Source organism: Lissotriton vulgaris, chromosome 3_1, assembly GCF_964263255.1.
Source record: "Lissotriton vulgaris chromosome 3_1, aLisVul1.2, whole genome shotgun sequence".
Lineage (NCBI taxonomy): Eukaryota > Metazoa > Chordata > Amphibia > Caudata > Salamandridae > Lissotriton > Lissotriton vulgaris.
The window spans coordinates 1222558376-1222586211 of record NC_141689.1 but is presented as its reverse complement, the minus strand read 5'-3'; the positions used below and the strand labels follow the sequence as shown (position 1 = coordinate 1222586211).

The 27836-nt window shown below is 48.4% G+C and overlaps 1 protein-coding gene across 1 annotated transcript in view; it reads right to left on the bottom strand.

Moving 5' to 3' along the window:
* Positions 1–27836, bottom strand: part of LOC147727678 (glyoxylate reductase/hydroxypyruvate reductase-like) — a 108105-nt gene that overhangs the window by 18225 nt on the left and 62044 nt on the right. Inside the window, exon 8 of the mRNA XM_086961683.1 lies at positions 24001–24131. Within this exon, the coding sequence (XP_086817809.1) occupies positions 24001–24131 (131 nt within the window). The remainder of the gene's footprint in view (positions 1–24000; positions 24132–27836) is intronic.

Below are 27836 nucleotides of genomic sequence, written 5' to 3'. Positions count from 1 at the left end.
TGTCCTCTGCCACATCTTTTGTGCTAGTAAAAAGAGGGGGAGCAAGTGCATGCTCAGTTTCTGGAGGTAGTGCATGGCGGTCATACTGTGTTTTGATCTGAACTACCTTGCACTGGATGAGGGGAAAGAAGGCTTTGAAGGGGAGATGTATGGCAAGGTGCTCGAAGTAGTTTATGTGGAGCCCCTGGTGATGAGCAGCCCATACCACTTGTGTTCTAGATGCACCCGCCGCCCCCCAACCAGCTTGAGAGGCATCCTCACTGATGGTAACTTGTGGAATGGATTCTAGGAAGTAAAGAGAATAGGCCCCCTTGTCTCTCTTGTGGCAGGAGGGGCCACTGGCTCTATGGTCCCTTTCTAGAGGAGCACCTGCACCTCTTCCTGCAGATGAATAAGATGGTCATTGCAGAGGGTAGGAGTGCGAGGTGGGATATTTGGAGGAGGATGTGAGAAATTGTGGGCAGTCCCCATGGTGAACCACCGCTAACACCCACTTGTTGCTTGTTATTTCTTACCAGCATGTGAGGAAATGCTGGAGTCTCCCCATCACAGCTGTTGTGAGCTCAGGGGAGGGGGGAGGGGAAAGAGCCAATGTTTGGAGGTGGAGGCATCTTTAACAGAACCTCATTTGCTTCGGTCCCAGCTGCTGTCCCTGCAGGCACCCCTGGTGTTACCCCTGTGCTGCCTGATAGTGGTATGGCTGCTGCTGCTTTGGGCACGAGGGGGCGGAGTCTGGTGAAGTGGCTAAGGAGTCTGTCCTGCATAGATGCCTATGAAAGTACCCAATGGGTGAAGAAGTCTGAAGGGCACCCATGGCTTTCATGGTAGCAGTGTCCCTCTTGATTTTCTCTAACATCTGATTAACCTGTGAGTAGAAGAGGTCTTTTCTATGAAAGTGGAGGATGAGCAGATGTGGGTAATCAGACTTGAAGCTTGAAATGCGGAGCGAGGCATGGTGCCAAATGCGGAAACAGGTGTCAAATAGTCCTCCCCTTTGCAACAATTTCATCCTCTATCTTCTTGAATTCTTCTGATAGATGCTTAACTAACTCCAGCATCTCATCCTACTGGTCCCTGTCATATTGGGAAAGGAGATCAACAGATTTGACTATCCTCCAGTTGTTTGTGACCCCTACTGATACCTTCTTACCAGCCTCACTGAGACACTTGCTTGCCTTATCGGGTGGAGGAGATCAGCCATGGCCTGAGTGGGAGCCCGCTTGCATGCTGTGTGCATGCCGACTGACTTGGATGGGACATGAGATTCGAATGTAGACCGGGGCTGTGGGCGGAGATTTGCACTTTCTCTCTGCTTTTAGTATTACTAACACAGCCTATGGGGGGGCGGGGGGTGAGGCTGCTACTGTTCGAAGAGCCAGATCTTGAGGAGTCTTCTGAAGGTCAGAAGGTCTTCGGTCTGCCGTATGTGGTTGGGGAGGGTGTTCCATGTCTTGGCGGCGAGATGGGAGAATGATCTGTCGCCAGTGGTCACTCTTCGAATGTGGGGGACGTTGGGGAGGGCGCGGTCTGCGGAGCAGAGCTGGCGGGTGGGGGTGTAGAGGCTAAGTCGGCTGTTGAGGTATGCTGGTCCGGTGTTGTGGAGTGTCTTGTGTGCATGGGTGAGAAGTTTGAAGGTTATCCTCTTGTTGACAGGGAGCCAATGCAGGTCTCTAGCGGGATGTGATGTGGCTGCGGCGGGGGATGTCGAGGATCAGGCGTGCGGAGGCGTTCTGGATGCGTTGGAGCCGTTTCAGGAGTTTGGCCAGGGCTCCTGCGTAGAGTGTGTTACCGTAGTCCAGTCTACTGCTGATGAGGGCCTGGGTGACCATCCTTCTCGTTTCGGTGAGGAATCCACTTGAAGATCCTGCAAAGCATGCGGAGAGTGTTGAAGTAGGAGGAGGAGACAGCGTTGGCCTGCTTCGTCATGGAGAGGGTAGAGTCGAGGATGACCCCTAGGTTGCGTGCATGGTTGGTGGGTGTTGGGGGTGTTCCTAGTGCAGTTGGCCATCAGGAGTCGTCCCAGGCCGAGGGGGTGGATCAGAGGATGAGGACCTCCGTCTTGTCCGAGTTCAGTTTCAGTCAGCTGTTCCTCAACCAGTCGGTGACAGCCTTCTTTCCTTCATGGAGGTTCATTTTGGCGGCGAGGGAGAGGATCAGCTGGGTGTCGTCAGCATAGGAGATGATGTTGAGGTTGTGCCGTTGTGCGACGTGGGCGAGCGGTGCCATGTAGACGTTGAACAACGTTGGGCTGAGGGATGAGCCCTGGGGTACGCTGCAGATGATCCTGGTGGCTTCGGAGTGGAAGGGTGGGGAGGCGGACGCTCTGTGTTCTGCCGGAGAGGAAGGAGGTGATCCAGTCCAGGGACTTCTCTTGGATCCCAGCATTGTGGAGTAGCGTTCGTAGTTTGTGGTGGCAAACTGTGTCGAAGGCGGCTGACAGGTCTAGGATGATGAGGGACGCGGGTTCTCCGTTGTCTAGTAGGGTCCGGATGTCATCGGTGGCGGCGATGAGGGCAGTTTCGGTGCTGTGGTTGCTGCGGAAATCGGACTGGGACGTGTCCAGGATGCTTTTCTCCTCGAGGAAGCTGGTCAGTTGGTTGTTGACGGCCTTTTCAATGACCTTTGCCGAGAACGGGAGCAGGGAGATGGGTCGGAAGTTCTTGAGGTCCTTTGGGTCCGCCTTGGGTTTCTTGAGTAGGGCGTTGATCTCTGCGTGCTTCCAGTTCTCCGGGAAGGTCGCTGCCACGAAGGAGATGTTGATGGTTTTCCGGAAATGGGGTGCGATGGTGCTGCTGGCTTTGTTGAATATGTGGTGTGGGCAGGGGTCTTCCGGGGATCCGGAGTGGACGTTGTTCATGATCTTGATGGTGTTGTCATTGTTGATGTTGGTCCAGGCGAGCAGGCGGGTGGTGGTCGTGGGAGCAGGGGTCTCAGTGGTTGCCGGGGTGGTGACTGCGTTAAAGCGGTCGTGGATGTTTGCGATCTTGCGATGGAAGAAGGTGGCCAGCGAGTTGCCCAGGTCTTGTGAAGGTGGGATGTCATTGGTGTTGGAGAGTTCCTTCACGATGTTGAAGAGCTCTTTGCTGTTGTTTGTGTTTTTGTCTACGCGGTCTTTGAAGGAGGTCCTTTTGGCGGACCTGTTGAGGTGGTGGTGTCTGCTGGTGGCGTTCTTGTGGGCTGGTTAGCTTTCCGGAGTTTGTTCACGGATCCAGTTTTTTAGGTCTCGTGGCGATTACCGCGCGAAAGCGCGGTCTCGCCAGAGACCCATTGTCACCGGCTCAGCTTCCCAGGAGACAAGAGATGGCCACGCGCATAATCGGATCGGAGCGGGCCGCGCGCGTGTGTGCACATCTCCTGTTTCCTGGGAAGCTCTAACACACACAGCCACACCTTCCCCTGCTTACGCATGCGCACACACAGAGACACACACACGAGCGCACATACACACACGCACGCACACATACAGGGACACTGCCGCACACACACACGAGCGCACCAAGACCCCCCCCCACTCCCCCACCCCTACAACTAAGCCCCACTCACCGCAACTCCAGACTTCTTCAGCCTCCTCTGCGGGGTGCGCTCCACGCGGGGCTCCCTCAGCTCACGGGAGTCCCGGACTGACCCAGACTGCTGCGCACTCCATCCCCGCCCATGTCCCAGGCAAGGTGGCAGCACGCATGCTCAGTGCGTAAGCGTGTGTGCACGAGCAGCTATTGTGCCGCGCACTTTCAGTTTCCCTTCCTAGCCCGCTTGTTTAAAGAGTCAAAGAGGGCCGAGGCTGTGGACAATTTTATTTTAAGTTCAATTGGTGTTTATTGCTTGTTTTGCAATAGCGATCGCGAAAGATCGCTTTCACTGCCGCTTGGTTTTAACTGGAGCTGGACTCGGCTCAGGACACAGTAAAATCTACCCGACACCCATGCACTACCGTCCTCTGCCAGGGTGAGCATGGCTCACCCGTTTTTTTAGAACCAACACCGGTCTGTGACGTTATCGCTATTACAATAAAACATATATATTCAGCACTCTCTGGGCTGAGGCAACAACAGGATATTGCCAAAGGGACAGGCCGAAGAGCAACACAACACTTTTGTGCGTCACACTTCGCCATCATATCATAGAGGGCAGCCGGCGTTTGGGCAACATAAGTGCATCAAGTGCAGTGACCATAGAGTCCATGGGTGTGAAGGGCACACTACACCCTAATAATGATTGCTTTTTTAACCCACTTGGAACAGGAATGAAGGGCCAATTATACCTGCTTGCATTAGGGCACTTGTCATCCTTGTAACACCACTAATTATCTTGGTAAAACCAAAATCCCTCCTTCTGTCTGCAAATTGCAAATTTCCGTCAATAATATTAGTCTAGTTTTTATATTGAGCAAAACAAACGTAGGAGGCAAAGTGAGCTAATGAAAGCAGGTTGGAGCGACGCATACCTGCCAATATTTTACAAGTGGGAGATTTTGAAAACAAATAGGGGATGCTATTTTCATTGTGGCGTCATTGATTAAGAGGGAATTTCAGATGGAACACAGGTAAAATAAAACATTTTTTTGTTGTCTAGAAAAACCGGGCCTTGCGCCTCCGCCCGGTATGCTCCTATGTATGGTGAAGTACTGCTGAGTGGCATTAAACAACCGGAAATGACTGTATTTCTGTTGTATATTTCACGGGACAGACACATGATGCTGGACAAAGTTTCTCATGGCCATCTCTTTTGTTTGGACTATTAGGGACTGCGCATACGTAGAGCAGACCCTTGGGCCGGTGAAAGACAAGGCAAGTACGAATATTTCTGGGCTTTGCTGGTTGTTTTAATTGCTGTATGTGTAGTTTTAAACCCCATACTTCCCTGCCCATCTCCCTCTCAGCCCCTACCGACACACACCAATACCTCCATTCACACCATCACCACCAATTCCGCATTAGCATACTTCAGCTATTGTCGAGTGAGTCCGTATATTTGGGGGCGTTGCCGAGAGCTTGTGTTTGGAGGTGAATTACTGCTTTGCGGTGTGAAGGACATGTAAACACAAAATGGACCCCTGCTACCCTATTTTATTCACCAGCTGCAGGAAGGGCACCAAATGTATTTCCACCCAGGGCAGTATCCCAGCAAGGGTCGGCTCTGTCCTGGAGCGGCCGTAGGGGCTTTAAAAAGTTATTTGAAACATGTTATCATGTTGGCCCACAAGGGACATGGGGCGCAGCATGGATGTGCGGGTGGTTCCTAGCCAGAGATGGTGTGGGTACTCTGGTTGTCACGAATAAATCGGTATGGTGCAGACCGAATATTTTCCTGTGTATTTCTAAACATGCTGATTAGTAAAGGACCCCAAGCATGTGAGATGCAATGAACTGCCGGGGATCACAAGGTGCGGCTGATTTGAGAAGCTGTGATTAGAAAGCGCGTAGGCAGATTTCATATCTAGCTGAGAAGCCACTACATCACATCCTCCCTCGAGTAGTGTAGAACAGCGTCTGCTTGCACATCCCTACAAACGTTTGAATAAATGTCTGTTTACTGAGCATTCATCACAAATTAATTTTATTTAGTGTGTTTTTGTTTTGTATAGCGCGCAGCTACCCCAACGGGGTGTCCCGGCACTTCTGTATGTATGCTGGGTCTCACTCATGGGGATTTTAGCAGAAGAGGAATGTTTTCAGTGCCTTGCGAAAAGGCAACTCCTCCTGAATCAACCTAATGGAGTTAGGGAGTTTATTCCATTGATACGAGGTACAAGCCTGAAAGGTTTTTCCCCCAGAACGTGCATTTTTAAATCTGGGGGTACACAGCAAATTTTTGGAGCTGGATCGGAGGGGTCTCGCATTGCTGTAAGGGCGGAGACAGGAAGAGAGATATGCGGAGCCCTTTCCCTTGATTGCACGATGTGCCAAGGTGAGTGCTTTGAATTCCGCCCTTTTTTGAACTGGTAACCAAGGAAGCCTTCGTCGATGTGGAGAGATGTGCTCTCGAAGGGAGATGCCACAGACCAGCCGGACTGCAGCTTTCTGGACTGTCTGTAACCGGTGGCAAAGGCCAGAAGCAAGTCCAAGGTACAGACTGTTGGCATAATCCAAGTGGGAATTTATTAAAGCCTGGACACAGGTTTTCCTGGTATTACTAGGAAGGAAATTAATACATTTTTTTAAGCATCCTAATTTTTGAGAGGCATGCAGCAGTCACCGTCTGGACTTGGTTTTGGAAGGAGAGGCTAGAATCCCATCTAACCCCCAGGTTTTTTACTGATTTCTTGGGGGAAGGGGGCATGCTCAAGTCATGAGGCCACCAGAGGTTCGAGTCCAGTGGAGAGTATTGGTGCAAAAAGAGGACCTCGGTTTTCCCAGCGTTTAATCGAAGGAAGTTATTGTCCATCCAGCGGGCAATGTTGCGGAGACAATCTTTTAATGGGTCAAAAGTGATCTGGGTAGGAGTGTCATAAGAAAATAAAAGCTGAATATCATCAGCATACGAGGTTGCTTTGATTCCTGACTAAGCAATGAGTTCAGCCAGGGGGGAAAAATAAACATTGAACAAAAGGGGGCTCAATGAGGAGCCCTGTGGGACTCCCCATTTTAACGGACGACTCTCGGAGGTGTAGTGGGGGGGAGGGGTAAACACCGCCCTGTGTTCGATTGGACAAGAACGAGGACAGCCAGTCCAAAGCTTTGTCTTGGATGCCTTTAGCCCAGAGGCGGTTAAGTAGGACGGGGTGAGAGACGGTGTCGAAAGCTGCCGACAAATCAAGCAGCACCAACACCGCTCTCGAGCCCCCGTCCAACTTCCAACGCACGGAGTCAGCCATCTCTATTAGGGCAGACACGGTGCTATGACCTGGTCTAAACCCGTGTTGTGAATCGTGGAATAAACCATGGGTTTCAAAGAAGCCCGCTAGTTGTTGGTGCACTAGCTTTTCAAGGACCTTAGCTGGAGCGGGCAGTAAGTAAATGGGCCTATAGTTAGCTGGTTCATCTGGGTCTGCATTGATTTTTTTTTAGGATAGGAACTAATTGGGCGTGTTTCCATGCCTCCGGGAATGTGCCTGTCTTAAGGGAGTCGTTCCAAATGCAGTTGAGTGTGGGGTTTAGTAGAGGGGCCAGTGCTTTGTATTGTTTGGCCGGCCAAGGGTCAATTGGCGAACCTGATCTCCATTTTAATAGTTCTGCCAGAGAACGTTCTAAGGTGATCTCCTCAAAGTCTGAGAAAACAGGAGCGGATTCTGGATGATCTACGGATTTATCATTAGTATTGGGGCTGCTGTTACAGGGGAAGGAGTTGTAGATAGAGGCAATTTTTTCCTCGAAGTAGTCAGAGAGGCGGGTGCAGAGGGATTGTGATACCGGGGATTGGAGTTTGAGGACCATAGGATTAGTGAAAGTTCTAACTGTGTTGAAGATTTCCCTAGTGGATCCTTGTGCTCTATTTATTTTCTCCTCCAGATAGGTCTTTTTATGGTCAAATATCTTCTTCCGATAGTCTTTAAGAGCTATTTTATATTTTATTTTACTGTCTGGGGAGTACGATTATCTCCAACGGCGATCCAAGAGTTTGCAAGCGGATTTACACTTACGGAGTGCGATGGAGTCGATGGCGGAGGTGACCCAGCTGTTGAAATTAGTCAGCCTAGAGTCCAAGCCAGGGGCATCCACAGGGGCAGTTGTAGAAAGATGTGCAGCAAGGCTGTCTGGGGAGATCTTACTCCAGTTACGGCCGACCAGTTTGGCCGGAACCCTAGGCTTGTTTTGGTGTCAGAGGGGGAAAGAAAAGGGAATAAAAAAATGGTCTGACCAGATCACTGGGTATGGTTCACTAATAGAAATGTCCACCAGGTTAGAGCAGATAAGGTCAAGTGTATGCCAAGCATTATGGGTAGGGTGGGATACCAATTGATTGAATCCGCTATCAGTTAAGGTGGAGAGAAAATTGAGGTTGGTGGGGTCAGAGGGGTCCTCCACATGCAAATTAAAATCCCCAAGTAGGGTGAAATTTGCGTAGCAGGAGCTAGCCTGAAGGACAAAGTGCAAAAGAACGGGAAGGAAGGATACCTTGGATTTAGGAGGACGATATACAAGTAGGCCTGAGCATGTAATATTTGCAGCAAGTTTGATACAAAATGGTCGTGCTTCAATGGATTAGATTTGGGTATAGGGGAAGGAAGAGATGGTCCATTGCGACCTATAAATTATAGCTACACCCCCACCATGGTTGTGGCTTTGTCGATTGGCATACAGGATGTTATAATCAAGGGGAATGGCTAAACAAAGCTGGGTTGGTTTCATCCCCAAACAAAGTTTCCCTCCAGGTGACCAATGAACAGGTGCTATAATTATCTAAGTTGATGGTATTCAACAGCGAGAGCTCAAGTTACCGCATGCCAGGTTTGGGTAGCTTGGCCATTTTTACTATTTTTTTAAACTATGCACCCAGGGATTTTCAGGTTTCTAATTAATTAAAAGTAAATTTGCAAGAATGCAAAGAATACAACCAGGACTGGACAGGCTCCTTCGCCTGACAAGCGATAAGTTGACAGCTTGCAATTTTTTTTTCTTCTGTGGGTGGCTAAAAGTTAAGTCAGTCATCCTACTCGGATTCGATTCTGTGACCATCCCCAACTTGATTCCCCTATTCTTCAGGTACATACACTCAGAGGCAGTGCTGCAGAAAGGTGATCTCTCTAACTTGTAGATCCGACATCTTGTGTGTGTTCAAACCAGCAAAATTGGATAACATTATGCAGGTGCAGTTTGCCGCCACATGGACACTTTTAGTGATATCATTTAGCGCAGCAATGCCTTTCATTTAGCGCAGCAATCGTACAGGAAAGCAGGGAGGCCTGGTGTCTTAAGCTCCAGAGGGGCCTAACACAACTGCCTCACTCACAAACATCATCAGCTCTCCTGTTTGAGTCTCATCCAGGCTGGAACTCACTGCGGTTTAACACCCTGATGCCAAGGTCACTGCAGAGGGCAAAGACACTTTATGTCTCTTCATAAATGCTCAAGGCAAACTTTTTTTGGAGCAGTGTTTTTTTGCTGTCCGTGACGCAGCAGAGGAGGTAATTTAAAAAAAATGTGCTTTACTGTAAAAAATTACAAAGTAAAGCTTTTTTGTATATGTATTAACTTTATTAGCAGCTGTTAAGTCGTCTGCCTGCCTTTTTGGGTATTTATTTGCTTTAGTAGCATTCGTCATGCCGCACTTTAGCTTCACAGGTTTAAAGCTAAAACGCAGTGTAGCGCGATTGCTACAAAAGGAAATAAATAGGGAAAAAAGTGGGCAAACGGCGCATTTCTTTTCCGTTTATTTAATTTTGTAGCAATCGCGGCTCCGTGAGCAGGTATGTCTGTGGCAAGATGCACAGCCGAGGTTGGGTGGTTAGTAGGAGGTGCCGGAGTCACAGACTCAATATTCGCAGCTGACTGGGTCTGCTGTGACTGTTGATACAAGCTGAAGCCTTCCAGGACTGCCTCCTAACGATGCTCTTTATTAATTGAGCTCTAAGTGCTGCTTAACTTAGTGCTCAGTTTTATTGTTTATGATGTAATATTTCTGGGGCATTCACTGAGCGCAAGAGGCTGTAGCTCAGGCTCTGCAGGGTCCTTGTATGCGTAAGTATCGGTCTTTAAACAGCACCGCCTACCATATCTGATGTTTAATCAAGGCTTCGTGGCGCTGAATGTAAATTGGCTTGAAGCTGTGAGAGATGCGGGAAGCAAATATTGTCATCCACACATCCCATCTCTTTCTAAGAGAAGCAAGTCAAGGTTCCGTGTGTCACAGTGCACTTCTGTCTCCTTCACCTCTTTCATCTTCAACTTGAAAGGAAAGCTTGCGGAAAAGATTGGGTCAAGCATGTGGCGGGCGGGCTGGGTGGGTGTTGTGACGAGTTGTCTGAGTTCGAGGTTGGCAAGGTTGTCGATCAGGGTGGTGTAGTTGGTGTTGTTGTTGCTCTCGAGGTGAAAGTTCAAGTCCCCGAGGAGGATGTAGTCTGTGGAGGCGAGGGCGTGTGTGTTGACTAGGGTCGGTGATGGAGTCGCTGAACTGTGCTTGGGATCCAGGGGGTCTGTAGAAGAGGGTTCCTCTGAGGGTGGTGTTGGGATCAGTGTGAATCTGGAAGTGCAGATGTTCAGCAGTGCTGAGGATGTCATTGGTGTTGGTTGAGACTTTGAGAGTGTTCCTGTGGACAATGGAGATTCCTCCTCCTCCTCCTGCTCCATTGGTGCGATCCCTGCGGGTGATCTTATAGCCTTCTGAGATGGCTATGGCGATGCCGGGTGCCGAGGTGGGGTTCAGCCAGGTCTCCGTCAGGAAGGCGACGTCTGGGCTGTTGGAGTCCAGTAGGTCCCAGAGTTCCACGGTGTGTTTACGAGTGGAGCGGGTGTTGAGGAGAATGCATCCGAGGTAGTTGGGTTCTTTCTTTTCTGGTGGGTTGGCGGGCCGGATGCTGGTGAAGCTGCAGTTCCGGCAGGAGAAGGGTCCTTGGGTGCGCTTCGGGGCGGCCAGGCAGCGGGTGCGTGATCGTCCGATGTGGAGTGCATGGATTGCGCTGGAGTCGTAGCGGATGCAGATGTCGTGGCGCTTGCGGGGGCCAGCCGTCCTGACGCTGGGCGCGGTCCAGGCACAGAAGGGCGAAAACGGGCTTGCCTTAGGCGCGCGTTCGGCGCACCAGTGGCGCGCCCGCTCTGCGAACTCCATAAGTAGGGGAAGTGGGAGGGAGGAGCAGCTGGGATTCGGGGGTGGGCAACAGTGGGAAAGCAGTGAGGGGGGCTGAGCGGGGAGATGGGCGAGAGCGGCGAGGGGGGAAAAACACAATACGGGGGACTAAACAGAGGCACAGTACCACCTGGGGCAAGAATACAACAGGTGATGTAAATACAGGGCAAGGAATTCAACTGTCAGAACACAGGGCAAGGATAACAGCAACACAATGCAGAGCGTGGAGCAGGATTACAACCAAGAAATAAAAATGCAGTCACAGGGCAGGGGTGCCAGAAGTGGTAGAGAGCAGTATCGAGCCCTACCAGAGTGGGGCTAAGCACAGCACAGTACAGCGGAGCTGTGGGGGAGAGAGCAGGCCTCGGACCTGGGAAGAAGTGGATGTTTCTCTCCGATTTAGGGAGCGTTTCCAAAAGTAAGTTGTCCTTGTGGGTGACCTACATATCCACTTTGTGGAAGGTGGCCGCATGTTGGATCATCTCATAGTATGCCGCGGTGTCATTCGGGAAAGATGCTCTGAAAGAGTAATATGGTCCAGGTCAGGGTACACTGGGGGAAATAGATATCAGTCTTCCCATGGCCCACCTGTGGGAACCGGGAAGAAATGGCCCCTTGTAGGCGTCTGTAGCGTCCTAAGTGCTGCCTTCCCTGTAAGAGAGTATGGGAGCCCCACTGGTGAGTATTGAAAAAATGGGAGAGAAAGAATATGGTGCAGAGAGCTGGTGCCTCTGTGTAGGAAGCTGGCTCTTTATATAAAGGACCAAAACGAGGTAGACTGTGTAAAGAGTCCAGGCAACCCTTATTGGTTTATAGAGGCAAAATTATAACACTAAATGCTCTTTTGTGTTAGTGTGGGCAAGCAGTTTAGGCTTATCAGAGGGTAGGCTTATCAGAGGGTAGTGCTAACCATTTGTTGTACTAACAAAGGTAATAAATGAGACACACTCAACATTAAATCTAAGACCAATTTAGGAAAAAAAAGTACTTCTATGTAAATTTTGAAACCAAGAACTTTGTTATCAAGAAAGTACTTTTTTTAAATATAGATTTTTACAGGTAAGTAAAATTTTCCCTTAAATGAGTCTTTATACAGCAATTTTTCCTTATGGAAGTAAAGGCATATGTTGCATATAGGTATTTACGGTCGGTTTCTGGGAGGCCTCTTCCCGGGTTTAGGGTCGTAGGGTGCCAAGGTCCAAAGTAACATCAGCAGTTACTCATTACCTACCCTGGGGCCCTCCGGGTGGGTTGGTAGCTTTGCGCCCTACACCAGTGGAAACACCTATATACAGGCTGGAGCGGGGGGGCTTGGGGACAAGTCCGGAAGGTCTCAACTGGGGGCCTCAGGTCACAAGGGTCCTCGGAACAAGGAGGCACAGCCAGTTCGTCAGTACACAGGCTGGGGCGCACGGGTGCAGAGTGAAAATGTCAGCTGGGCTTTGTGTGTCCTGGGGCATTGTGGTCATCAGTCTTGCCAGTTGATGGTGCAAAAATCATTCTTGGTGCGGTTATAGTCCCAAGTGGACTTAAACAGGCCTTGGCTGCTGCAAGGGGTCCGGTACCCCGGGTATTGGACTTATGTGGTTCTGGTTGGTCCTTGTGTCCTCTCACTCAGTAGGTGGACAGATCTGCCCATCAGGAGCACAGGTACCTCTTTCAGGGGGGCTGTTGCATCGGGCTGCACAGGGAGCGGCAACTCAGTGAACCCTATTTTGCTTTTCAAATGCCTGTGGACTACAGGGGAGTAGCTACTGTACTCCAAGGAAGATTACTGACAATTTGCGAAGGGCTGGAAGTCTACCCGGGATTCTTCGTAACGACTCAGCTGCAGAATTAGTCACTCTGTCACGATTGTCGAGACTAGTGCAGGCAGGGTTTCGCACAAAAAGTTCACAGCAGTCTTCAGTTCTCGTTGATTGTGGCTCATATTGGTTCTCTTCTGGATCCATCGAATCTAAGTTCCTGGCAACAGGGGTGTCTCCTAAATACTCAATTTAGTGGCATTAAGGGGAGTGACCCATAGTAGCCAATGGGCGACTTACCTTTAGGGTGTCTGTGGGAAGTGGGCATAACTCTGACCCAGTGAGACTAATTTTACCAAAACCATGATGGTGGATTGGTAAGCTTTGTGTTCACATCAGGTAGCCCACTTTCGGGGTGGAACTAGCCCGATGGAGGAACATGCATCCTGACTAGCTTATTTTCCCACCTGTCCTGGAGCCAAATGGGTCCGGGGCAGACGGTGGTAGTTCCCCTTTCTGGGAAAGACTTGGGTCGCATATCAAAGGCAGCAGAGGCCTTTGAAGTCTCCTGCCTTGATATGCTGATCACTCAGCCATCTTGGTTGGAGGAGGTGATAGCACTGTTTCTGCCCTCAGAGAGCGCAGGCTCTCACCTGCGGGGGTCAGAAACCAGTCTGTGGTGGCAGACTGGTCTACACCAGTCAGCCTGTACACTAGTAGCTGGTAGGTTTTCAGGGGGTACCTCTAAGGTGTCCTCTGGTTGCATGCATTAATAAATCCATCCGGGAATCAGTGTGAATTTATGGATAAGAGATGTTTGATACCAAACATCTCTAGTTTCAGTGAAGCCATCAGGTAGCTTGGGAACTCGTAAATACCAGTGTCCAGCACATGTTCTCAAAATGGCTTCCCTGTTCACTTGCAATAGCGGCCCGTGCAGGTAAGCACTGGGGGCAGGGGAGAGGGAGTTGTAAGTGACGAACGACAAAATAGGGAAAATAAAACAAAAAAATAAATAAAATCACTTACCCTGTGCTAGCCACATCACCAAGTCAGCGATGTGGCGACCACAAAATAAGTGGTTTTATTTGTTTATTTTCTCTATTCCCTCGTTTGTCACTTCCTGCCCCCAGCCGCCCGCCCTACCGCTCCACCGCCCTTACCAGCACGGTCCACCACTGTTCACTTGTATTATCCAAGAATTGACTTAGACAACACAGAGACATTTTTGCTCAAGCAGATATGTCCACACATGTAGTATAGTGTACCGTGCCTTAGGATCGTAAGGCCTGCTGTAGGGATAGCTAAATTATATTGCATGCAGTGTCTGCAGGCATGGCACACAGGAGGCGGGCCATGTCGTGGCATCACTTTTTTCTGCACCATGGCATGCATCCTGAAATGGCAGTTTGCATGATGGTACTGAGGGGTCCCTTACGGTTGCATAATACATGCTGCAGCCCTAAGTGACACTCTTTAGCCTCCTTGCCATAGGTACCAGGGGGATTATTTACTAGGGACTTAAAGGGGGTGCTTACATTTTTGCCAACTGGGGGAACAAGTGTACAGTTTTAGGGAAAGGGATCTGGCACTGGGGACCTGGATAGCAGGAACCAAGTGCACTTCTGTCAAAATTGCATCAGATACCAGGCAAAAAGTGGGGATGACCATGTCAAAAAGGTTCCCTTTCCTACACCCTGTCCTTGTGTCTATTAGGTTTAGGAGCAGCAAGGAGCTCCAAATCCAGTTGCTCCTCGAAAGTCAGGTTCTTCTTCCTGGGCAAAGCTCGGAGTGTGTAGTCAGATGGGAGCTTTGTTGACATCTCCATGTGGGGATGGACGAACGGCCACTTTTGCAGTGCATCCAGCTCCTCCTGGAGTCTGTAGAAGATTGCCTGTTCTGAGTTGTCAGAGCCTGCCATTGATGAAATTCTCAGTGAAGAGGATAGTTTTGGTGCCAGTGGTGGTCTTGGAGCAGACAGTGGCCTAGGAGTCGAGGTGGGACTCAGTGTCGGCACCGAAGGAGTCTTTGGCTTCGAAGGTCCTCAAGGCTAGTGAAAGCTTTTGTGGCTCAACGGCATAGACGTGTAAATGCAGAGAGTGGTGTCGACTACGAAGCTTTTGTTGGATGCAGTCTGGAGCCCAAAGGTGGTGGAAGCCCCGGAGGCTGTGTCGCAGTAGAATGTCATAATTCCTGACCCCCTTGGGGATGGTGCTCTGCCTCTGTATGAGGCATTGTCGGAGGTTTGGTGTATGTTTCAGTGCGGGGCATACACACAACCCTTGCAGAGGACTTTGCTCGATAACAGGAGACTTGTCAGCGATGGAGAGACGCCCTTGCTCTATTCCCTCCTAAACCAAGGTGGAGAAAAACAACACCTGCAGACTGGATGACAGCTGATGTGGTGGAAAGTTCATAGATACAGGGTCCTCACCTTCTTCAACATCAAGCTGAGCTTTTTCACCGAAAAGGTTGGGGGTGTCATTGGAGGCCTTCCACAGCATCTTTTGGCGGTCCTATCTCCTTTTGTGTTACCAGAGGCCTGTCTTCAAGCACAAGGTGAGGCAGGCCGGACACATGGCGCTGTTGTTTTTGAAGGAGAGGCAGAGGTTGCACACTTCGTGATGATCGGATCATGGATAATTGCAGTGGCACTGGGGACAGCTTCGGAAAGGCATCCATTCCACCTGCCTGAGTGCATTTTTAGAAGAGAAGTCACTGAAGATGAGGGGAGGAAATCTCGTACAGAGCTAAAAACCCTGCTTTTGGGAGTTGATGGATGAGTCGATCTCCAAAAGTTGTTGTCGAGATGAATGCGGTTGCCCAAGGTTTCCCGATGAACGGATTTGAATTGCACTGTGTAGGCCTGAGCGGTAGTGTCAGGAATTAGACAAAACTCAGAGCCCCGGTAGTACATGTCTGGACCCGATGACGTGAAAAAAACGATCTAAAATGGAGTCAGTGCTCATGCGCATTGCCAACTAAAGGAAGAGTCACAGTGGATTTTTTGACTCGAAAGACTTTCTATGAAGAAAAACAACTTGCAAACATCTGAGCCCAAAACTAGATGGGAGTGGTATGACAAGGATGTTTATCTGAGGCAACACATGCAACAAACACATTGTTTATGTGCATATGTTTCATCCTATACAGTCCCCTTTCAATTTTTATTTGAATTACACACTGCTGGGGACTGTAGTTATTTAGGATACAGCAGTATAAACAGTGCGTGAAAAAGGTGCTGAAGTCCATTTATGTAATCGATACTAGATATGCACACCATTAGAACTTTCTATGGACTGCTTAGGGGGAATATATGACGAAATTCCGCATACAATCATCCCGCATACCATCATCCCGCATTTTTCATCCCGCATATACTATAAGGCCGCAAACTAAAAGAACTAAAACTTTTAGAACGAATATGCCTTTAGCACGCATGCCTTTACAACGTAAAAGCATGCATGTTAAAGGTATACTCGTTGTAAAAGTTTTAAAGGTAAGTGAAAGTACACTACCCTACCATACACTACCAAACACTACCCTACACTACCCTACATTACAGTCCTTTTACTACATTTACACTACCCAGCACGACCCCCCAACACTACCATTAAGCACTTTACTTCCCTACACAAACACTACAACAGTACCTTAATACATTACCCCCAGCATGACCCTACACAACACTACACTACTACACTAAACCACTACACCCCAGCATTACCCTACACTACACTACACCACTACCCTAAACGCTAAAACACTACCCCCAGCATGACCCTACACTACGCAAACACTACAACACTACCCTAAACCCTAAAACAATACATGACCCTACACTACGCAAATACTACAACACAACCCTAAACCCTAAAACACTACCCCCAGCATGCCCCTACACTACGCAAACACTACAACACTACCCTAAACCCTAAAACACTACCCCCAGCATGACACTACATTACGCAAACACTACAACACAACCCTAAACCCTAAAACACTACCCCCAGCATGCCCCTACACTACGCAAACACTACAACACTACCCTAAACCCTAAAACACTACCCCCAGCATGACACTACATTACGCAAACACTACAACACAATCCTAAACCCTAAAACACTACCCCCAGCATGACCCTACACTACGCAAACACTACAACACAACCCTAAACCCTAAAACACTACCCCCAGCATGACCCTACACTACGCAAACACTACAACACTACCCTAAACCCTAAAACACTACCCCCAGCATGACCTTACACTACGCAAACACTACAACACTACCCTAAACCCTAAAACACTACCCCCAGCATGACCCTACACTACGCAAACACTACAACACTACCCTACCCCCTAAAACACTACCCCTAACCCCTATTACACTTTCCCCAGCACGACCCTACACTAAACAACCACCACAACTCAACACTACACTAACACAACACTACACTACACAATCACTACCCCAGCACGACCCCCACCCTTAAAAATTAACCCAAACCCACTTACCTCTCTTATCGTCGTGGTTTACAACGCAAATACATTTACCATACATGCCTTTACAACGTAATTCGTTGTAAAGGCATGCGTGATAAAAGCACATGCGTTATAAAAAAATGCGGTATAATGGTATGCGGGCTGAAAGCAATTACGGGATTATAGTATGCGGGCTAATGGTATGCGGGATAAAAAATGCGGGATAAGGGTTGATTACCGCTTAGGGGCGGCATTAACAGTGAAGAAAAGGACTTACTGATTAATTTTGATTGAGGCTAACAAACCTCAACAGTCCTCTAGTGCAGCCTCAGAAATTGTGGCACTTTCCCCCTTGTACTCCACGGGTTTGAATGACCGATTTACCTAACATTACAAACAATGCATTTTCCCAGCACTTATCCTTTTCCCAATATCCCTGATGCAGTCATCTAGTCTAGGTCAGTAGATCTTCCCATAAACCCTTTGCTTGAGACCATTGTGCCGCTTTTGGCCGTCATAAGTGTGGCAGGGTATGCTCAGACGTGAGTCCCTTGCTCACTTTGCCACTGGATTCAAGCAAGCCGGGCTGAAGACGGCTGGAATGCCAGAAACCGGTCCTTGGAAGCTTGTTTCCGGTCCAGGGAAGACATGGCTTGGCAGTTCGGGCTGGACTGTTCCCATGAGGCACAGGGTCAGACTGATTTGCATATAGCCATGTCTGAACTGGGGTGGCAGAGTGGGCTAAATAACGGTGATGGATTAAACCCAGATCTTTTGACTGGGTGTGAGTGTTTGATTGATTCAGATGCTCCGTCCATCACCACCCCCTTTTGTACCGCTTTTGGCCGCCATAAGTGTGGCAGGGTATGCTCAGACGTGAGTCCCTTGCTTACTTTGCCACTGGATTCAAGCAAGCCGGGCTGAAGACGGCTGGAATGCCAAAAACCGGTCCTCGGAAGCTTGTTTCCGGTCCAGGGAAGACAGGGCTTGGCAGTTTGGGCTGGACTGTTCCCATGAGGCACAGGGTCAGACTGATTTGCATATAGCCATGTCTGAACTGGGGTGGCAGAGTGGGCTAAAGAACGGGAATGGATTAAACCCAGATCTTTTGACTGGGCGTGAGTGTTTGATTGATTCAGATGCTCCGTCCATCACCACCCCTTTTTGTACCGCTTTTGGCCGCCATAAGTGTGGCAGGGTATGCTCAGACGTGAGTCCCTTGCTCACTTTGCCACTGGATTCAAGCAAGCCGGGCTGAAGATGGCTGGAATGCCAGAAACCGATCCTCGGAAGCTTGTTTCCGGTCCTGGGAAGACATGGCTTGGCAGTTCGGGCTGGACTGTTCCCATGAGGCACAGGGTCAGACTAATTTGCATATAGCCATGTCTGAACTGGGGTGGCAGTGTGAGATAAAGAACGGTGATGGATTAAACCCAGATCTTTTGACTGGGTGTGAGTGTTTGATTGATTCAGATGCTCCGTCCATCACCACCCACTTTTGTACCGCTTTTGGCCGCCATAAGTGTGGCAGGGTATGCTCAGACGTGAGTCCCTTGCTTACTTTGCCACTGGATTCAAGCAAGCCGGGCTGAAGACGGCTGGAATGCCAGAAACCGGTCCTCGGAAGCTTTTTTCCGGTCCAGGGAAGACATGGCTTGGCAGTTCGGGCTGGACTGTTCCCATGAGGCACAGGGTCAGACTGATTTGCATATAGCCATGTCTGAACTGGGGTGGCAGAGTGGGCTAAAGAACGGGAATGGATTAAACCCAGATCTTTTGACTGGGTGTGAGTGTTTGATTGATTCAGATGCTCCGTCCATCACCACCCCTTTTTGTACCGCTTTTGGCCGCCATAAGTGTGGCAGGGTATGCTCAGACGTGAGTCCCTTGCTCACTTTGCCACTGGATTCAAGCAAGCCGGGCTGAAGATGGCTGGAATGCCAGAAACCGGTCCTCAGAAGCTTGTTTCCGGTCCAGGGAAGACATGGCTTGGCAGTTCGGGCTGGACTGTTCCCATGAGGCACAGGGTCAGACTAATTTGCATATAGCCATGTCTGAACTGGGGTGGCAGTGTGGGATAAAGAACGGTGATGGATTAAACCCAGATCTTTTGACTGGGTGTGAGTGTTTGATTGATTCAGATGCTCCGTCCATCACCACCCCTTTTTGTACCGCTTTTGGCCGCCATAAGTGTGGCAGGGTATGCTCAGACGTGAGTCCCTTGCTCACTTTGCCACTGGATTCAAGCAAGCCGGGCTGAAGATGGCTGGAATGCCAGAAACCGGTCCTCAGAAGCTTGTTTCCGGTCCAGGGAAGACATGGCTTGGCAGTTCGGGCTGGACTGTTCCCATGAGGCACAGGGTCAGACTAATTTGCATATAGCCATGTCTGAACTGGGGTGGCAGTGTGGGATAAAGAACGGTGATGGATTAAACCCAGATCTTTTGACTGGGTGTAAGTGTTTGATTGATTCAGATGCTCCGTCCATCACCACCCCCTTTTGTACCGCATTGTGCCGCCAGGCACTCCTGCAACAGACTCAAGTGTAATCTGGCATGTGGGCCTATGGCAATGCAAGGGGCCCTCATGCCTAGGAGGTGCACCTATGGGGTGTATAACCCTCCTGAAAATGTCAAGCCGATACGGCTGAAAAAGAGGTAGCAGAATTTGGAATGCTGGTACCCTTGCTGGGCTGGGGTGCACCTTCCCTACTAGAGAGTCATGTATGGCTCATGGAAGGGCTGTACTTGCAGGGGCTGGAATTTGGACATGGTGGCATTGATGGCGACGCCTAGGCTGTGCAAGAGATGTATTGTGAGGTGGGTGTGCGCTTGGCATTGCTACTGCATTGCGCTCCTGATCACCTAATCGTCCAGGTAAGGGAAGACGTGGACACCGCTCCTTCTGAGGTGAGCAGCTACCACTACAAGGCACTTTGTGAACACCCTGGGAGCTATGGTTACTCTAAAAGGCAGCACTTTGAACTGACAATGGGGATCACAAACCGGAGGAACCTTCGATGTGAAGGGTGGATGGTAATGTGGAATTAGGCATCCTTCAGGTTGAGGGCGATCATGAAGTCGCCTTGCTGTAGTAGAGGAATGACACCCAGGAGTGTCACCATGTGGAAGTGTTCTGACAGGTTGTACTTGTTGGGTGGCCTCAGGTTGAGGATGGGCCATAGAGACCCATCCTTTTGGGGAATCGGGAAGTTTAAGGAGTATACCCCTTCGACGCAGTGGTGTGGCAGAATAGGTTCTATGGCTCCTTTTTTGAGTAGTGCCTGTATCTCCTCTTGGAGCAGATGCTGATGTTCCAGGGATAGTCTGTGTCTGCGGGGGTGGCGGGGAGGTGTTTGTGCGAGTTTTAGACAGTACTCCTCTGCTATAATATCTAGAACCCAGGGGTCTGAGGGGATATTATTTATTAGTCAGACATGCTGAACAGCTGTACTTTCACTATCCTGTTTATGTACACAGATCCAGCAATAGCCAGTACCAAGAAGCGTCCAGGCATTCAAGCGCTTTATACATATAATTTTCATCTCTGCCCAGTGAGATAGAAACCCTTGCAATCTTCCCTCGACGGGTGTTAGATGGTCGGTTGGGAGGTTAAGAGGGTCACTGTTTGGGAGGTGTGGCCCCATTGGGGCTGCATCTTTTCCCTGCCCCTTCTTTAGTTGCCTATGTACTCTCCCCTGTAGTAACCACAAGAGGGTGTTTGCTGCTGTCTGGTGAAAGATGTCGATACCTCAAGGGCGGTTGTCTTTGCCCTTCCACAACACTGTGTGCAGCGAAAGGAACCTGGGGTCTGAAAGGCAAACATTCTTTGGCTGTCTCAGTGTCCTTCTTAATTTTCTCCAACAACTCATCCACTTGCGTGCCGAACAGATGCTCGCCAAGGAAAGGCAAGTTGAGAAGATGTTTCTGCATCTATGGTTTGAATCCAGACAAGTGCAACAAGTGGGCCCAGCAAAAGGAAAACACTGGTGTGTATGCTTTGAGCAGCGGTGTCTGCTGCACCCAAAGCGGATCTAATATTGTTTTTGGACATTATTTTACCTTTTGCCACCAACTCCTGACCCAGTTTTCTAAATTGGTCTGAAAAGTGCTGAATTAGGTTTTCCATCTCATTCCAGATGGCTTGGTCGTATCGCGACAGCAGGATGACTGAACTGGTATTTCACTGAGGGGGGGGGGGGGCAAATTGGGCAGCGACACATTTGCCCACCGCATCAATCTATTGAACGTGCGTCACAGTGGCGTGCCACAACAAATATTATGGATTTCAGGGGATTAAGACAACTGTAGTCAAACCGTTGACCCAACAAGAAGCCTGGAATTCAGTTTTACTGATTCTGAAAGGTCTAAAACCAATGCATACCAATGACAGAATCACCTTTAAGGACACTTGCCTTACTACAAAGGCCCCACCAACCTTATTGTTCTAAAACAGCACTTCATCTTTGGAGCACTATGACCCTCTTGACCAACACCTATTTCAGATGCCAAGAACAACCTTCATCTTTAAGGGGGAGGCTCATATTTCTCCATTCAGATACTCCTGATATGGAATAAGTTCCCAAAGACCATCCACAGAACACCAACTACTTCACTTTCAGATAAAATGTGCATCCACGCCTCAAAACAGGATGTGCATGGAGTTATTTGGTTAGCAGAGCAACATACAAGTTGTAGTGCATACAAGACATTCTATAACCAATCATTCATCAAAAACATCTCATTGCAAAGACTTTTGAAGTTTCAAGTTACTTTCCCCTACTAGGAATGGGGTCTTCCAAGCTGAAGTGACCTGCAATCTGAATTACTCTTAAAGCAGATTAAGGTTGTCACCTACACAACACTGTCATGCCTTTCCACAGCTCCATGTATTTTGTGTGTTTACTTGGTTTTCACTTCCTTCTGACTTGATGAGTCATCTACACTCTGGCTCTTCAGAACCAACTGTCGGGCCCTTAAAGCCATTAGAGGTAGAAGCCTTCAGAGTGGGGCGAAAGGGGAGAAAACATTCTTATGCACTTCATGCATTAACTAGCAGCCCGGCCGACGTTGTCTGGGTATGAATTGCTGCCGGCCAGTAGTATATGGTTTTGTAGGATTTTGTTTTGTTAGCATTTCTTATCTGTGACAGGCCTGTGAAACGCTCCGATTCACAGTGCACTGCTGATGCACTTAAGAGTGCGCGTTCAGTAGTGTGTGAACTCAGTTTCCCTACTTTATTTTTCCTTGCAATATTATATAGCGCAAACTCGACCACATGGCATGAGCACAATACACATTACAGAAGAACACATTCATTTGTGGTAGGCACGGGTAGACAAAGCGATTTGCCTGGAATCACAAGATGTTGAGCTGATGCCGAGATTCAAACGTAGCTCCCCAGCTCTAAAGTTCGCAATTCTAGAACTTGTGGCGGGAGGTATGTCTAAAAGTGTATGTCGGTGGTGGCCATCAATGATAGAGACCTGTGCCTTTTTCAAATCGGTGGTGAAAAAATATGAGTATGTTGCTGGAGATGTGGGCCGCCGTGCCACCAATGTACTTACCGGGGGAGGGTAAACACCCATTAGTCCGCAACTTTCTTTCCGCATACCATCACTCCGCATACTTTCATTACGAAACTACCATGACTCCGCAATGCCATTATTACGCATGGCATTACATTTTATATGCTTTTACCACGCATACATTTACAACGAAATTCGTTGTAAATGCATGAATGGTAAAAGCATGTTTTTTTTAAATGTTTGGATAAGGTAAGTATGGGTATATGTTTTGGGGTACTAAGGTATATGTTTTGGGGTGTTTGGGTATTTTAAGGGTTCAGATATAGTTTTGGGTTATGTGGTACAGGGATAGTTTTAGGGTTTAAGGATAGGTATGGCTTTTGGGGTACAGGGGTATTTTTAGGTTTCAGGGCTAGGTTTGGGTTTTGGGGTATAGGGGTATTTTTAGGGTTCAGGGGTAGGTTTGCGTTTTGGGGTAGAGGGGCATTTTAGGGTTCAGGGCTAGGTTTGGGTTTTGGGGTACAGGGTTATTTTTATGGTTCAGGGGTAGGTTTGGGTTTTGGGGTACAGGGTTATTTTTATGGTTCAGGGGTAGGTTTGGGTTTTGGGGTACAGGGTTATTTTTATGGTTCAGGGTTAGGTTTGGGTTTTGGGGTACAGGGGTATTTTTAGGGTTCAGGAGTAGGTTTGCGTTTTGGGGTACAGGGGTATTTTAAGGGTTCAGGGCTAGGTTTGGGGGTACAGGGGTATTTTTAGGGTTCAGGTTTGGGTTTTGGGGTACAGGGTTATTTTTATGGTTCAGGGTTATGTTTGGGTTTTGGGGTAAAGGGGTATTTTAAGGGTTCAGGGCTAGGTTTGGGTTTTGGGGTACAGGGGTATTTTAGGGTTCAGGGGTAGACAGGGGTATTTGTAGGGTTCAGGGCTAGGTTTGGGGGTACAGGGGTATTTTTAGGGTTCAGGGGTAGGTTTGGGTTACAGGGTATATTTATAGGGTTAAGATGGGTTAGTGTTTAAGGGTGTTGGGCTATTTTAAGGAGTAAGGGTGGGTTATGATTATGGGGTGCAGGGGTATTTAAAGGGAGCAGGGTGGGATTAGCACACGATATGAGACATGGCATGAAGGGTGGAACGTACCACAAGCCCCCAGCGTTTGTCACGCCCCCGCAGCACACGCCCACAGCACAACGCAGACACGCCCACAAGGGTCTACTTTGCTGGCACGGTTCTTTTACCTTTTAAATGTATATGGTGGGCGTCTGCATAGCCTATGTCCTTCTGCTGCAACTGCCCTTTCCAACGCTGTATTGGGTGTTATGATTGGTGCTGTGGTTCCCGAGATTACCCGCCTCAAAGGTTTGGGCTCTCTCTTTATTATATTAGGATGGAAAGAGGAAATTATGGCTGCAGTAAAGGAGTTTCTGAAACTTTACACAATGATTTGTAGTTACCTTCTCCACCTAAATGTGTTTTTTTTAATACTGGACAACACACTTCATACAAAGTTTAAAATGCCTATAATTACCACAATTCTTCAAGGAGAGGAGTGGATGGTCAACTGGAAGTGGTTCTGGAACAGTGACATCCAGTCCAGCAGCTGCTATCTGGCCACTAGACAAAGCCTTGTACAAGTCATCCTGGTTCACCACAGATCCTCTGAAATAGAAAAAATAAAATTACTATCTAAGTTAAACATTTACTTGGTGCTCAATCATTAAATATGTGCATACAAGGTTTTACACCATGAAAGCCTCTAGTAATGCTGGGTATCCTGACACGTCTCAATTTAGTTTCAGGAACTGGAGGACAAGAAAGCCATTATTACGGCTAGATTTGCAGGACACATTTGTTTATTGCCCACCTTCTAAGGTCAAAGGAGTTGTACCTGCCATTACATGTGCACGATTGCTCTCTCCTTCTCACATGCATTTGAATCGAATTATGTTGTTTTCTAGTGTTCACTTAAAAGATGTTGTGCTCACTGATATAGGTTTAAAATCATGCTACCATATTTATATGGGGACATTTTTTCTAGTGCGGTGTTTGCACATGAGTAGTGACCAGGCCCCGTCTTATGACAGCACATAATACCTGCAACCAAGTCAGGTGAGCAATGCAAGAAGAAAGGGGTGCTTGGGTCTGGTGTACGTGACTTCGACTGGGGGGCGAACATCAGCAGAGGTGCTGTGGCGTATGACTGAAGTGCAAGACATGTTATAGGAGCCTAGTGAGGTGCCACTGTTGGACAGTGAAGACCAGAGTTGCTGGACGTCAGCCCTCCCTGACAGCTGGTGGTGGGAGAGTGCATTCTGGAAATCTATACCTGGGACAGATCCTTTCAGAGGACCGGGAGATTACCCTTTGGCAGGGTATTAGTAGGCTAGCCCTGAACACCTGGTGTGCATTGTTATCAGGCTATCCTATTCTAAGGTTATCTTTGCTGTATAGGACAGTGAAAGAGATGAATAGGAGCCAATCAGTGCCCAGATCCACTGGTATTCCCTGAGAGAGTAAGGCAAAGATGCCCATCGAGGGGTCTTTAGTCTGCCCATCTTTTAGTGTTGCTTTATATGACCCAGGAGAAAAACCCCACTAGACCTTCTCAAGTGATACGGTCACTTGCCTCATTGCTCAGAGCGCAAACTCAAAGGGTGGAGTAAACAGACACTCCCAGGGCAACCTCACCAGAGCGCAGAGGTCCATGTCTCAAGTGTGAAGAGACATGAAGGTGATGTAGTACCTCATTAATGGGAATGAAGGCTTCTAGGCTCCAATTGCCATGTGTGTGTGAATCTCTTTGTGGTCATCAAGATAGCTCTCCTGAGTCGTCTATGTATTAGGGAATGTTTGTCAATACAGATCATAGTACACTACTCAGCAGGCTCATTTATTCACTGGGACTAGTTGCTGTACTCAGAGTGCACCTTTGTTTTGTTGTACAGCAAATAGTCCTTGAGATTAAAGAAGAAAGCACATACTTTAGTTGTGGTATTGGATTTGGGACAGTTGATGGTATGCACTCTGGTATCCCTAAGTCAAAAGTTATAGTTGTATAGTAGCCTCATGTAGTTCAATGCAAGCACTGGACTGGAGAAGGATAAATAAACCCACACAGCCAACAGCATTAGTTAAGAGATGAATACTCCCAATAGGTGGAACTAAGACATGATTGACAGACGTTCCTAGTTAATAAGCTGGCAGAGGCGGTCAAAGTAAGCCAAATGATGACATCAGGGACCTCGATGGGGGCTACATTTGCCCCCAGTCTGGCCTGCATATATCTAGGCCAGTTCGAGGAGAATATGGTATAGCATCCCTCCAATCCATACTTGGCAAACATCGCAGTATTGAAAAGATATATCGACGACATCCTCTGTATCTGGACAGATACAGAGGACCTACTCCAGATGTTTTACAGTGGCTCAACCAAGCTGACACCAGTCTTCGGTTCACCTGGACTATCAGCAATAGGTCAGCGGTGTATCTTGATGTGGATATTACTGTGATGGATCACAAACGGACTACCAGCGTACATCACAAGAGCACTGACAGAAACTCTTTCCTCCACTACAAATCTTTTCATCCTAGAGCCCTCAGGAATAACCTTCCAGTAGGGCAGTTCTTGAGATATCGGCGTAACTGCTCCACCACTGAAGCCTTCATGAATCAATCAGAGGAGCTCGTCACTAAACTTAAGAATAGAGAATATCCAGTGAAGGTCATAAAACATGCACAGAAGAGGGCATTAAACACTCCATGTGAGGCACTCCTGGAAAGAAATGACAAAGCGAAGCAGATTTTTCTTCCAGTGATTACCACTTTCGACCCTCTGTCCACCAGAATGGGACAAATTATCAGAAAGCATTGGTCCATTTTCGACACACAGACGAGCAAGATGCCGGCCCCCCAGGTTCGCCTTTAAAAGGACATCCAACTTACGGGATAAGATGGTCCACACTCGATGCCCCTGAGTAGTCCAGCCGAGTACCATTCCCTCTGTGTGCAGCTACACCTCGGCAACGAAAAGCATTGTTTTGCAGGGTGGGAGAACTTGGTTCCTAAACCGCTTCAGTAACTGTAACACATCACACGTCATTTACAGACTGACTTGCAGCTGTAGGCTGTACTACATTGGTCTTACCTCTCGGAAAGTAAAAATTTGCATACAAGAACATCTAAGTACGATAAGAGCCAAGAAACTTACTACCCGCCTAGTACAACATTTCATTGAGAAGGGACATGACCAAAAAGATCTCACATGGACAGTCCTAGAGAAGGTAGTTGGAGAGACACACAATTTAGATTTAATTCTAGCAAGAAAAGAGGCAAAGTTGATTTTTTCAGAAAAGGCAGACCTGGAGGGGCTTAATGAAAATATCGAATGGAACAAAGTGAGTAGGAGGTAATCCTAGTATCTCCAGTAATCACTGTTTTAGGGCACCTGTATCTTGCTGGCCTGTTACATCGGCTTACAGTTCAGGGTGTAAGCTCGGTTGTTCCCTTATCCAAAGAAATCAACAACTTTTTGAGCCCGCTCTGTTTTTGCCTTGTTGTTAATCGGATGATCCTCACTGGCCGAATATTTTTGTGATAAGTTTTGTGTGCCCCTGTCAGGCGGGAATGAGCAGGCACTGAGTATTTAATAACTTCACAACACTCTGCCTGGTGTGTGAGCACGAATATAACCATTGACTTCTGACCTCAGAAATAAGGGGGTATGTCCCCTTTTATACAATGACCCCCCACACTGACTACACTTCTCTCTAATACTATGCGTTGTGTTTCTCTGGATTCGTTACATCTCGCCGTTTAATTGTAATTATTCCAAAGACGGCGAGGTGTCCCTTCTGCAAACAACAATATCCCTACCTAAGATGGACGCCGTAGTTGCTCCTGAAGTGTATCGTCATGCAACGTGGTGGGCGTGGTTAGGAATCGCGGCTACTTCCGTGTTCAGACGGGAACATGGCTGTGGGACCGTCGGAAGCGCCGGAAGGACGCGGCACGAGTAAGGCGTTATGTAACTATAGAAATGTTTGCGCCTTTGATGTATGAATGTTTTTAATAACGGGCACTTGGTTACGAGATGCATGATTAGACATCTTTGGTTGCCCGCCAGTGCGCGGCACAGGGGGTCCGACTACCCGGGTATGCAACCTTTCTTCTCTAAAAAAATATGTCGGGTGCATGATGATGTGGAGGATTAACTCCCACCTTTCAAGTACATTACCATCTTGGCAAACGCTGTTGGGTTGAGTGACGGGTAGTTCAGAAGAGAGTAGTATCACGGTGTGTGGTATGAGGCAAACCCGTCGGGAATAGTGGGCTGTCCCTCATGAAGAATGTAGATTGGAGAGCGAA